Source organism: Zophobas morio, unplaced genomic scaffold (genome assembly GCF_036711695.1).
Source record: "Zophobas morio isolate AGI-343-1 ecotype UQ-CSIRO unplaced genomic scaffold, CSIRO_AGI_Zmor_V1 ptg000028l, whole genome shotgun sequence".
NCBI lineage: Eukaryota > Metazoa > Arthropoda > Insecta > Coleoptera > Tenebrionidae > Zophobas > Zophobas morio.
In genome coordinates this window covers 5,167,513-5,178,264 of record NW_026972133.1, presented here as the reverse complement: position 1 = coordinate 5,178,264, position 10,752 = coordinate 5,167,513, and the positions used below count along the sequence as shown (strand labels likewise).

The 10,752-nt window shown below is 36.4% G+C and overlaps 3 protein-coding genes across 4 annotated transcripts; 2 read left to right on the top strand and 1 right to left on the bottom strand.

Moving 5' to 3' along the window:
* The first annotated feature begins 628 nt into the window (after window positions 1–628).
* Window positions 629–1,424, top strand: LOC135137033 (uncharacterized). Its single transcript, XM_064066575.1, has 2 exons — window positions 629–1,110; window positions 1,163–1,424. The coding sequence occupies exons 1-2, from the start codon at window positions 911–913 to the stop codon at window positions 1,341–1,343; spliced, it is 381 nt and encodes a 126-aa protein (XP_063922645.1). The 5' UTR covers window positions 629–910; the 3' UTR covers window positions 1,344–1,424.
* Window positions 1,425–1,511: 87 nt separating this feature from the next.
* Window positions 1,512–4,159, top strand: LOC135137026 (uncharacterized). 2 transcript variants are annotated; one of them, XM_064066567.1, is made up of 5 exons: window positions 1,512–1,840; window positions 1,965–2,761; window positions 2,816–3,107; window positions 3,379–3,599; window positions 3,646–4,159. In XM_064066567.1, exons 2-5 carry the CDS (start codon window positions 1,977–1,979, stop codon window positions 3,938–3,940), a joined length of 1,593 nt encoding a protein of 530 aa, XP_063922637.1. In that variant the 5' UTR covers window positions 1,512–1,840; window positions 1,965–1,976; the 3' UTR covers window positions 3,941–4,159. The 2 variants fall into 2 exon arrangements, with proteins under 2 accessions (XP_063922637.1, XP_063922636.1); XM_064066566.1 differs by having other exon boundaries at window positions 3,172–3,599.
* A 3,938-nt stretch (window positions 4,160–8,097) lies between these two features.
* Window positions 8,098–10,396, bottom strand: LOC135136942 (uncharacterized). The gene is made up of 4 exons (XM_064066438.1): window positions 9,505–10,396; window positions 9,132–9,423; window positions 8,646–9,076; window positions 8,098–8,593 (listed from the first exon to the last, which is right to left on the bottom strand). Exons 1-4 carry the CDS (start codon window positions 10,287–10,289, stop codon window positions 8,275–8,277), a joined length of 1,827 nt encoding a protein of 608 aa, XP_063922508.1. The 5' UTR covers window positions 10,290–10,396; the 3' UTR covers window positions 8,098–8,274.
* Between the last annotated feature and the right edge of the window lie 356 nt (window positions 10,397–10,752).

The window sequence follows — 10,752 nt, the reverse complement described above, 5'->3', positions numbered from 1 at the left end:
CCACTAGATTACATGTAATCTAGTGGCTATAATTTAAACCACCGAGAATTGTACGCGTTTCAGACACACAGAGCTACAATTGCATTGCGTCGATTAGACCCGAGCCGTGTGCGTCGAAAAGACTAGGGATGGGGAACTGTTACTTTTTTGAGGAACAGGAACAATTTGTTACTGTTCCATTTTAGGAACAGTTCCAAATAACAGTGATTCTGGAACAATTTGTTATTGCGTTTCCTAGGAAGAACACTTTCATCCCGTATACCTACTATGCGGCTCTGCTACAGATAAAACTGTTATTTGTTCTTTACGTACTCGTTATCGTTACGTTACGATTTTGGTCTTCGGATTTTGCCTTCGGAATCTGAAATTGTTACTTAAGATTTTTTTTGATTTAATATAAAGATTTAATAATTTTTATTTATAACCAACGTAGCCTGTAAGAGAAAATTGACGTTCCTATATGTTGTTTCTCGTTGCTGTTATCTAATTTCTTAGTTTACTATTTTATTGGAAAAAAAAACTAAATTAAAAAATATATTAAATCTTGAATATTTTGTATCACTGCATCCAATTACAACAGTGCCTTTATTAAATAAAATTCTTTATTCCAAATAATTCTCTATTTTTTACCTTTCTGCTTATATGTATTATTATTTATTGTATTATTATATTATATATTTAAATTTATCATCGCAAATCGCTAGTTTCACTTATAAAACCAGTTTTGCGGACTTTTATTTTAAAGGAACAGATTTATCCCGAATAACTGTTATTTCGAATCTTCGATAACAACTTGTTCCTGTTCCACGTTGGTAACAGTTCCGAAATACCTGTTCCGTCAAATACTCCCCACCCCTAGAAAAGACCCACACGGCAGTTAAAGTGTTTTAAGACCCGAACCGAAGACGACATGCAAGAGAAGCTCATCCGCATATCAGAGATTGCGAAAAATCAGGAAAACTTTATCCAAAATGCATTCAAATCAGTGGAAAGGCAACAAGAGGACATCCATAAAAATTTCTTGGAGAATATAGCTAAGATGGAAATATTTTTAGAAAGGAACGGAACGGGAGGCGACGCTTTCAAAAAACAGCTAATGTCTTTTTTGTCGTAAGTGTCCACCACATTTCGATTTTTTGTTTCACAATCCTGTTGCTTCCAGCGGTACGCAGCGGTCAGTCAAATTTGAAAATTTGCTAAAGGAGTATGAACAAGTGCAAACAAGAGTGCGACAAGCAGGTCCAGATATAAAGGAAGACGACCTTAAGGCATTTATGGATGCAATCGAAAACACGCGAATCAAGCAAGAAGTGATCAACAGCGTATGTGATTACCAGAAATAAATGTCAAAATGGCTTAATTTAATTGTATTTAAAAAAAATTAACAACGTTCTTAACGTGTAATAAATAGTGAAATGAGCAAATCGTTTTTTAAACACCTTTCCGAAAACGTCAATTTATGAATATAGGCAACACACTATCCACGCGCGCACGGCTGCCTGCATACTTAAAAGTAACAAAAAAAATTATTACTTTCCTCACAAAAAACCTTTCTACTTTTTAGCCCTATCTTTGCAAATTTTTACTATATTTATTTTAACAAACAGAAAATCATAATATTTGCACATTTTTCCGACGAACTTGACACTGGGCTGGTGGGAGCGGCCCGATTCTAAATTTAGCTTCACTCGCAACCTTCGATCGACTTCGGACGAATGACTACTCAGAAAACCCAGAACAAAAACGCTCCTAGTTTTTAATACACTATTCGTTAATTAACTAACAATCTTCCACGTACCACCAAGAGCTTCCGCGCCTTCAAGTGCAACATTACGCAACCGTAAGTAATTTTTCTATTTGTTTTTATTCGTGTGGGTGGCAACTCGTCGGTGATGTCCCGAACTTCTCTTGCCATTCATCATTCGCGTTTTGTCGCAATCGTTATTTTTTCACTGTAATAACAGCCGCACTCCAAAATGCCTCCCGACTGCGACGACCTCGAGGACCTCCCCAACACCATCAACGTCCTCCTCATGGGCGAAACCGGCGTCGGCAAATCCACCTTTATCAACTCCTTCGCCAACTACATCCGCTTCTCCACGTTCGCCGACGCCACAAAAACCAAACCCCTCATGCTCATCCCCACCCGCATCACCGTCTACGACGAGAACTCCATGGAGGACTGCAGCCTGACCATCGGCTCCGACAAGAACGAAAAGCAGGACGTGGGTTCGTCGGCGACACAGGGCGTCAAAACCTACTTGTTCCCGGTGGAGAGCGACAACGTGGTCATCCGGGTCATAGATACTCCAGGGATCGGCGACACGGCGGGGCCGGACAAAGACGATCAAAACTGCGAGGGAATCCTGGGGTATTTGGCGCAGCTAAATAAAATCAACGCCATTTGCTTGCTGATGAAACCGTCGAATGATCGCAATACGGTGCTCTTCAGCTACTGCGTCAGGAGGATTTTGTCGCAGTTGCACAAGAGTGCGTGCGATAACGTGGTTTTTCTGTTCACTAATACCAAAGGGAGCGACTACAGGCCTGGGGCGACGTTCGCGATTTTGAAGAAGTTGGCAGACGATGTGGCTGCGAAGCCGCCGCACGTGAGGATTCCCATCAAGAAAGAGAACGTTTTTTGCCTGGATAATGAGAGTTTCAAGCATTTGTTGGCGCTGGAGTACGGCGTGGAGTTGAATGAGAGGACGCTGGAGAGTTGTAAGATCAGCTGGAAGATTTCCTGTGAGGAAATAGTGAGGTACGAACCCACAGTGTTAGCTTATCATGACAATAAAATTCACACATTGTTCAGGTTTATCAAGTACATCCGGAAATTGGACCCCCACAACGTCAAGCAAACCGTCAGCGTGAACAAAACCAGAGACCTCATCCTACAACTATCTAAACCGCTGTCAGACATCTGCCAACTCCTCCAAGAGAAGATCATAAACCTAAAAACCAAAGAAGAAGAATCGAGTAAAGCAAACCAGACGATCGAAGAACTCAAAAAGAGCCTGTACAAGCCAGGTCTAGACCTCGAAATTATCAAAATGGACCGCTCTGCTACAGTTTGCACAAACCTGAGCTGCATACAACCCGTCCAGGTAAAAATTTCTTCTTAGACACTACAATCCTTGTCGGGAAAAACCTTGACCCATTTCGTTTAAGGTCGGGAATACCACAAAGTTCATTTACAAAAAACGCTGTCACGACCCTTGTCTGCTCGGCTACCTTACGTACGAAATCATAGGCCACTGGAGTCTCGTGACTTGCAGCGAAATGACATTTAGTTTTTTCCCCGAATGTAAACATTGCAAGTGCTCTTATAAGAAACACATGACTATCTTCTACGATACTAAAGTCGTTGAAAAACAGATGGTGGACGAAGACGTCCTGTCGAACATTCAGAGTGAAGAGAAGCAGCGCGAGAGGATAGAAGCGTTGATTGGAGAAATCAAGCAGGAGAAGAAGGAGCTCGAGAAGGAGCTGGAGTACGTGAGCGAGTGTGCCGCGAAGTTCGCCTACTTCCTTGAGAATAATGCGATAACGTCGTCGTACGACAACTTCAAGGAGTATATTTTTTTGTCGCTTCAAAGGTAAGGAGTTGAGGGGTTTTGGTAGCAATTGAGTCGGTTTTTGTAGGCAGAAGAGTCTCGGGAATCAAGCCAATATGGACGTCGTCGTGAACTTGACAGAGCTTTTGCGCCGTCACGAAAATCTGATCAAAGCTATAAGTGAAAATCAGGCTCGTGTAAACGCGGAAAAAATTACCGAAGAGAGTATCTATCGGGATGCCGAAAGTCTGTTCAAGCTGAAGCATATGGGGCCGAAGATTAAGGAAATTTTTGAAGCGAGGGCTAGTTGTGCCAAAAAAGGGTTCAAAACTGGGCTGAAGTCGATATTTACCGAAAAGATACCAAACTGGTTTATGAATTAGATTTTGCAATTTTACTTTTTATACACCGCCTTGAAATATTCGCAAAACCACTTTAAAAAACTAAAATGAATAAATATTTCAGGGTGGCCGGGTTTTTTGCCCGTCAGTATGTTTATTGTATTTGATTATTTTTATACTGTCTGTGCTAACATGTATTAAATTTTGTAAAAGACCTACTCAGTGGTCAAAATTATTAAAAGTTTTATTCGTGGACCAAAATTTCAGTAGTGTCATTTTTCAAGTCACTCGGAAGCTGTACTACTCGTAGTAAAAATGTATTTAGCATTCTTTTGCCAACAACAAATTGTGCAAAAAATAATCTCTTACGAAAAATGATAGCAGCCGCTAATCACTGTAAGAGGTTACCTATCATTTCTTTATTTACGAGTACATCATGTTCATGTATAATTACGAGTATATATTCACAAACGGGTTTTTCCGTTAAAAAAAAATTACTAGATAACTGACGAATTCACCTTGGCTAATTTTATCTTAAGATAACAACTACACACATTCCTCAAATGTTCTATGAAACTTCAATAACTCTTCAAAATGTCATCGACCACCGAAAAGAAAAGTACAACAAACAATGTACCTACCACCCAACGGTGCACCCCAAATCGGAACGATGCCGATGATAAGCTGAAACAATTAACCAACAAATCTTATGCTGAAAACAATGTTTCTAAAACGAGTAAAAAATCAAGATAGTGATTTGGTAAGTTGTCTTTTTTAACCCTGAGAGATTGAAAGATCAAAAGAACGAGAAATCGAAAAGTGATGAAGTCGAAAAATCGAAAAATAGAGAAATCGACAAAGAAAAAGTTAAAAGTTGAATAACTGGGAAAGCGGAAAAATCAAAAAACGAAAAATTGGAAAACTAGAAAAACTGAGAAACCGAAATAGGCCAAAATAAAAAATTGAAAAACTTATAAATCGAAAACCTAAAGAATCAAATCTCGACATATCGGGATGAAAAATTAACAAATCGAAAAATTAAAAAGCAGAACATCTAAAACCAGGAAGTCGAAAAATTGAAAGATTAAGAAATATTGAAAAATTAGAATATCAAAAGATTGAAAAATCAAAAATTTAAAAATCCAAAAATTGAAAAATCGAAAAAGTAAAAAGGTAGACACATCGAAAAATCCAGAAGTCAAAAATAGAAAAGCCGAAGAATTGAAATGTTGAAAAATCCTAAAACTGAAATATTTAAAAACTGAAAAATCGAAAAATCAAAAAACTGAAGTCGAAAAATAAAAACCTTAAAAAATCGAAAAACTGAAAAATCAGAAGCCTGAAAAATCAAAAAATTAAAGAATTGAGGAACAGGTAAATCGAAACATCGATTAACTGAAAAATCGAAAAATTGAGAGTTAATAAAAGTCAAATTTAAGAAATCAAAAATTTGGCAAAATGACAGTTGAAAAACAGAAAATCTTAAACTGGGAAGTCGAAAAATCGAAAGATTAAGCAATCGAAAAATTGAAAAATCGAAAAAGTAAAAAAATCGACACATCGATAACTCCAGAAGCCAAAAATCGAAAATTCGACTTTTGAATTTTACATTTTTTAATTTTTAAAATTTTAGATTTTTCGATTTCTCGATTTTTCATTTCAGTTCTTCGATATTTCAATTTTTTCCAAGTTTTCGAATTTTTCAAATGTTTCGATTCCTTAATTTTTTGATTTTTCGACTTCCCGGTTTTAGATTTTCTGTTTTTCAATTGTCATTTTGCCCAATTTTCGATTTTTTAATTTTCCAAATTTGATTTTTATTAACTCTCAATTTTTTCTATTTTTCAATTAATCGATGTTTCGATATTCCTGTTCTTCTTAAGAAATATTGAAAAATTAAAATATCAAAAGATTGAAAAATCTAAAATTTAAAAATCCAAAAATTGAAAAATCGAAAAAGTAAAAAGGTAGACAGATCGAAAAATCCAGAAGTCAAAAATAGAAAAGCCGAAGAATTGAAATGTTGAAAAATCCTAAAACTGAAATATTTAAAAACTGAAAAATCGAAAAATCAAAAAACTGAAGTCGAAAAATAAAAACCTTAAAAAATCGAAAAATTGAAAAATCAGAAGCCTGAAAAATCAAAAAATTAAAGAATTGAAGAACAGGTAAATCGAAACATCGATTAACTGAAAAATCGAAAAATTGAGAGTTTATAAAAGTCAGATTTAAAAAATTAAAAAATCAAAAATTTGGCAAAATGACAATTGAAAAACAGAAAATCTAAAACTGGGAAGTCGAAAAATCGAAAGATTAAGAAATCGAAAAATTGAAAAATCGAAAAAGTAAAAAAATCGACACATCGAAAACTCCAGAAGCCAAAAATCGAAAAGTCGAAGAATCGAAATATTGAAAAATGGCAAGCCAGCGAGAAATCCAAAAAGTGAACTTGAAAAATGGAAACCTTAAAAAAACTAAAAAATGAAAAATAAAAAACCTGAAAAATCGAAAAATTAAAGAATTGAAGAACAGGAATATCGAAACCCTCGAAAGTCAAGAAATGGGAAAATCAAAACATCGATTAATTGAAAAATCGAAAAATTGACAGTTTATAAATGTCAAATTTGAAAAATTGAAAAATCAAAAATTTGAAAAAACAGTTGAAAAACAGAAAATCTAAAACCGGGAAGTCGAAAAATCGATAGATTAAGAAATCAAAACATTTGAAAAATTCGAAAACTTGAAAAACTGAAATATCGACGAACTGAAATGAAAAATCCAAAAATCGGAAAATCTAAAATTTTAAATATTGAAAAATTAAAATATCAAAAAATTGAAAAATCTACAATTTAAAAATCGAAAAATTGAAAAAACGACAATTGAAAAACTGAAAATCGAAAACCGGGAAGTCGAAAAATCGAAAGATTAAAAAATCGAAACATTTGAAAAATTGAAATATGGAAGAGATGAAATGAAAAATCGAGAAATCGAAAAGTCTAAAATTTTAAATATTGAAAAATTAAAATACCAAAAAATTGAGAAATCTAAAATTTAAAAATCGAAAAAGTAAAAAGTCGACACAACGAAAAATCCAGAAGTCAAAATTGGAAAAGTCGAAGAACAGAAATATGAAAAATCCCAAAACTGAGAATCTAAAGAATCGAAAAAATGAAAATCAAAAAGTAGAGTCGAAATATCGAAACCTTAAAAAAATCGAGAAATTGAAAAATCAAAAACCTGCAAAATCGTAAGATCGAAAAATTGAATAGGAAGTAAACTGAAAAATCCCAAAACTGAAATGTCCAAAACTGAGAAATTAAAAAATTTAATAATTGAGAAATCGAAAAATCAAAAAAGTGAAGTTGAAAAGTCGAAACCTGAAAAAATTGAAAAATTGAAAAATCGAAATATTTAAAAATCGTAAAATTGAAGAGAAAAACTGAAAACCGAGAAATTGAAAAATTGCGAAATTGTAAAATCCAAAAATTGAATAATAAATAGGAGTAAACTGGAGAGTCCCCAAAGTAAAATTTCGAAAAACTGAGAATTCGAAAGTTGAAACAGTAGAAATTATGGTCGAAACCGGTTAGAATGTGTATCAGATCACGGATTATGGCTTATAAGTCAAATCGTTTCCGAACGCTTAGGGTCGACATTGGCCTGAGTGTGCTTTGGTCTGTAGATCAAACAAATTCTCAGACGACGAATAATTTATTAAGATTATTCTCTACTCTGTCGTCCCCGTTCTAGTAAAGTAATTTTTCAAAGAAGCGGGATGTGCTTCAGGGGCGAGGAAAATTCTGTCGAAGCAACCTTTGACCAATTTTTTTCAAGTTCACTTCATTTTGTTTTCACGAACATTATTACGTTATAATTATAAGGAGAAGTCACAAGTATTCCAAGCTTCTTGAGTTATCAGATTTTTATAGTTATACAAATCTGATTCATAGATCTGATAATTTTTCCAGATCATCCACATTGGCTCCCTCGAAAGTCAACTTTTATTTTTATATAACTCATCTACCAAATCTATCCTGGTCGCTGAGTTATCTCTGTAATAATAAAAAAATCGTCTCTGGATTAATTTTTAGATTCATGAATTACGTTACAGCACTGGAGCCTCATGATGTAAAGCACACCGTCAGCCTTAACAAAACGAGGAATTTTCTTCCTTTTTCATAGAGTTACATTTGTAGATGTGTATGATAAACAACTTTATTGCAATACAAGCGAAATTTGGGTGAAATATCAAAAGAAACATTTTACAAAGACCTTTGTTGTGCTCTATATCTACCTATATTCCTTTACAAAAATTAAAGAACCTGTCCTTTTTTGGTCATATAGACAGTGTTGTTAGCAATTTTGGCCATGTATTTTCACGTTCGTGCCACTGTGCCACGTTTGAAAAACCACTTCGGGATTTTCTCAGCCACAACAGTTTTGAAAGGAGGTTTGACCGCATTCTTCATACAAGCAGCTCTGGCGTCAAAGATTTCCTTAATTTTGGGCCCCGCATGCTTCAGGTTAAAGAGTTCTTGCGCATCTTTGTAGAGACTTTCTGCTGTCACTTCTGTACGATCGACATCACGCGAAAGTTTCTCCTTCAGTACCTTCACCAAATTCTCGTGTCTGGTCAAAATTTCCGTCAAATTGTTCACCACAGCCTGGTTAGTTCTGTCCCCAAGACTTTTCTCTCTAAAATAATGAAATAAAAACGTGTTCTCTTTTACATAAAACAGTTCTCTACCTTTGAAGCGACAAGTAGACGTATTCATGGAAGCTGTCGTACGACGACGTTATAGCGTTGTTTTGAAGAAAACACGCAAACTTCGCAGTACACTCGCTTATGTAATCCAGTTCTTGCTGAAGTTCGCCTTTTTCCCGTTTTATTGTGTCGATGCACTCTTGAAGTTTTTGGAGCTGCTTCGTTTCGCTGTCAATATCGGACACAACATCTTCGCTGAACACTGACTTCTCAACTAGCTTTGTATCGTAGAAAGTTATCATGTGTAACTTGTAGGAGCAGCCGCAGTGCTTGCAGGAAGGCGCAGATCGGAATGTATACATCTTGCTGCAAGTCGCAAGAAGCCAATGGCCTACGACGTCGTACGTGACGGCACTCAGGAAACACTTTTCGTGGCATCTCGTTCTGTAGGCACTCTTCGTGATCTGACCCACCTAAAAATCATTTCACTTTTAGCCTAAAAATTTTCCAGAAGAGATTCGTGGTTACCTCTAATTTGTCAACACACTTGGACCCTGTGCAAACCATAGCAGAATTCTCGAGTTTTACAATTTCTATATCGACTACAGGTTTATACAAATTTCGTTTAAGCTCTTCAATTGTTTGGTTCGCTCTAGCCGATTCCTGTTCTTTCGTGTTTAGAATGGTGATGTTTTCCTGCATCAACTGACAAATATCGAACAGCGGTTTCGACAATTTCAGAATAAGTTCTTTAGTTTCGTTGATGCTTATAGTCCGTTTCACATTGTGGGCCGGCAAATTCTGGACATATCTGATAAACCTGAAACGTCAAACCTCTGGTAGATAGTTATTTAATTTAGATCAAAAACTGGTTGTTATATTTATATTATTATCTAATTACCTCACAATTTCCTCGCAGGAAATTTGCCAGCTCGTCACGCAGCTTTCCAGGGTGCGTGAAAAGAGCTCGATCTTAAAATTCAAAGCCAGCAAGTGCTTAAAGCACTCGTTGTCCAAGCAGAAGACGTTGTTTTTTTCCAACGGGATGTTCACAAACGGCGGTTTAGACGCCAGTTCTGCCTTCATCTCCTTCAGCAGAGCAAAAGTGCTGCCGGGCGTATAGTCGCTGCCTTTGGTATTAGTGAACAAAAAAATTAAGTTGTCGCACGCGCTCTTGTGCAACTGCGACAAAATCCTCCTCACGCAGTAGCTAAAATGCACCGTATTCCTATCATTCAAAGGTTTCATCACCAGACAAATCGCGTTAATCTTGTCCAGCTGCGATAAGTACGACAAAATTGCTTCGCAGTGTTTGTCGTCTTTGTCAGGACCCGCCGTGTCTCCGAGTCCTGGTGTATCGATGAAGCGCAGAAGCAAGTTTTCGCCTTCCAAAGGAAACATATAGTTTTTGACGCACTGCGTGGCAGAGGAACCTACGTCTTGGGTTTCGTTCTCGTCGAAGCCGACGGTCAGGTTTTGGCCTTCCATGGAGTTCGTGCCGTAGACGGTGCAGCGAGTGGGGATGAGTACCAGAGGAGTTGGTAATTTTCTTGCCTTCTCGAAGTCGTCGGTGCGAATGTAGTTGGCGAAGGAGTTGACGAAAGTTGATTTTCCGACGCCAGTTTCGCCCATCAGCAGTATGTTGACTGTGTTGGGCGTATCCTCGACAGCAGCGAGATTAAACATTTTGAATTGCAGAGGATACACGGTTTAACCTGAGAAACAACAGACAGATACCACCCACGTTAGAAAAGACAAATTGACTTGTTTTATCTTTCGATACAATATGTATTTGAACATCGGTATTTTTAGCGTTAAGTTAAATATCAGTATCACAAGTGCTCTCAAGTTTGTTCGACAGAAGAAAAGGCATGAAGGTATTTTAGACCAATTGATATTTGGAGAGTAATCAGCAAGGTGATGATATTGTTAATTTCTGTGGAGTATTTTGCTCCTGTATACGTGGAGGATGTTTAGTTATAGAATATTTGCATGTGGTTTTGAGGCGTCTTCTCAAGTTAACAATGTTGGTTTAAATATCGCACTCACTGATGTTGTTGGTCACATCTCTAATTTGTAATCGTCGTGTACTCCTGGATGAGCATAGTTATAAACAGCAGTACAAGTAAAAATTGCAAATTTATCCTTT

Bases quoted from the DNA above. Each gene is read 5' to 3' on its own strand.
- LOC135136942 (XM_064066438.1), bottom strand. From the start codon at position 10,289: ATGTTTAATCTCGCTGCTGTCGAGGATACGCCCAACACAGTCAACATA. The intron at 9,424-9,504 runs GTAATTAGATAA...TTGACGTTTCAG, and splicing joins TCCTGCGAGGAAATTGTGAG to GTTTATCAGATATGTCCAGA. The intron at 8,594-8,645 runs GTAGAGAACTGT...TCATTATTTTAG, and splicing joins GTCTACTTGTCGCTTCAAAG to AGAGAAAAGTCTTGGGGACA.
- LOC135137026 (XM_064066566.1), top strand. From the start codon at position 1,977: ATGCCTCCCGACTGCGACGACCTCGAGGACCTCCCCAACACCATCAAC. The intron at 3,108-3,171 runs GTAAAAATTTCT...ATTTCGTTTAAG, and splicing joins GCTGCATACAACCCGTCCAG to GTCGGGAATACCACAAAGTT. The intron at 3,600-3,645 runs GTAAGGAGTTGA...CGGTTTTTGTAG, and splicing joins ATTTTTTTGTCGCTTCAAAG to GCAGAAGAGTCTCGGGAATC.
- LOC135137033 (XM_064066575.1), top strand. From the start codon at position 911: ATGCAAGAGAAGCTCATCCGCATATCAGAGATTGCGAAAAATCAGGAA. The intron at 1,111-1,162 runs GTAAGTGTCCAC...TGTTGCTTCCAG, and splicing joins CAGCTAATGTCTTTTTTGTC to CGGTACGCAGCGGTCAGTCA.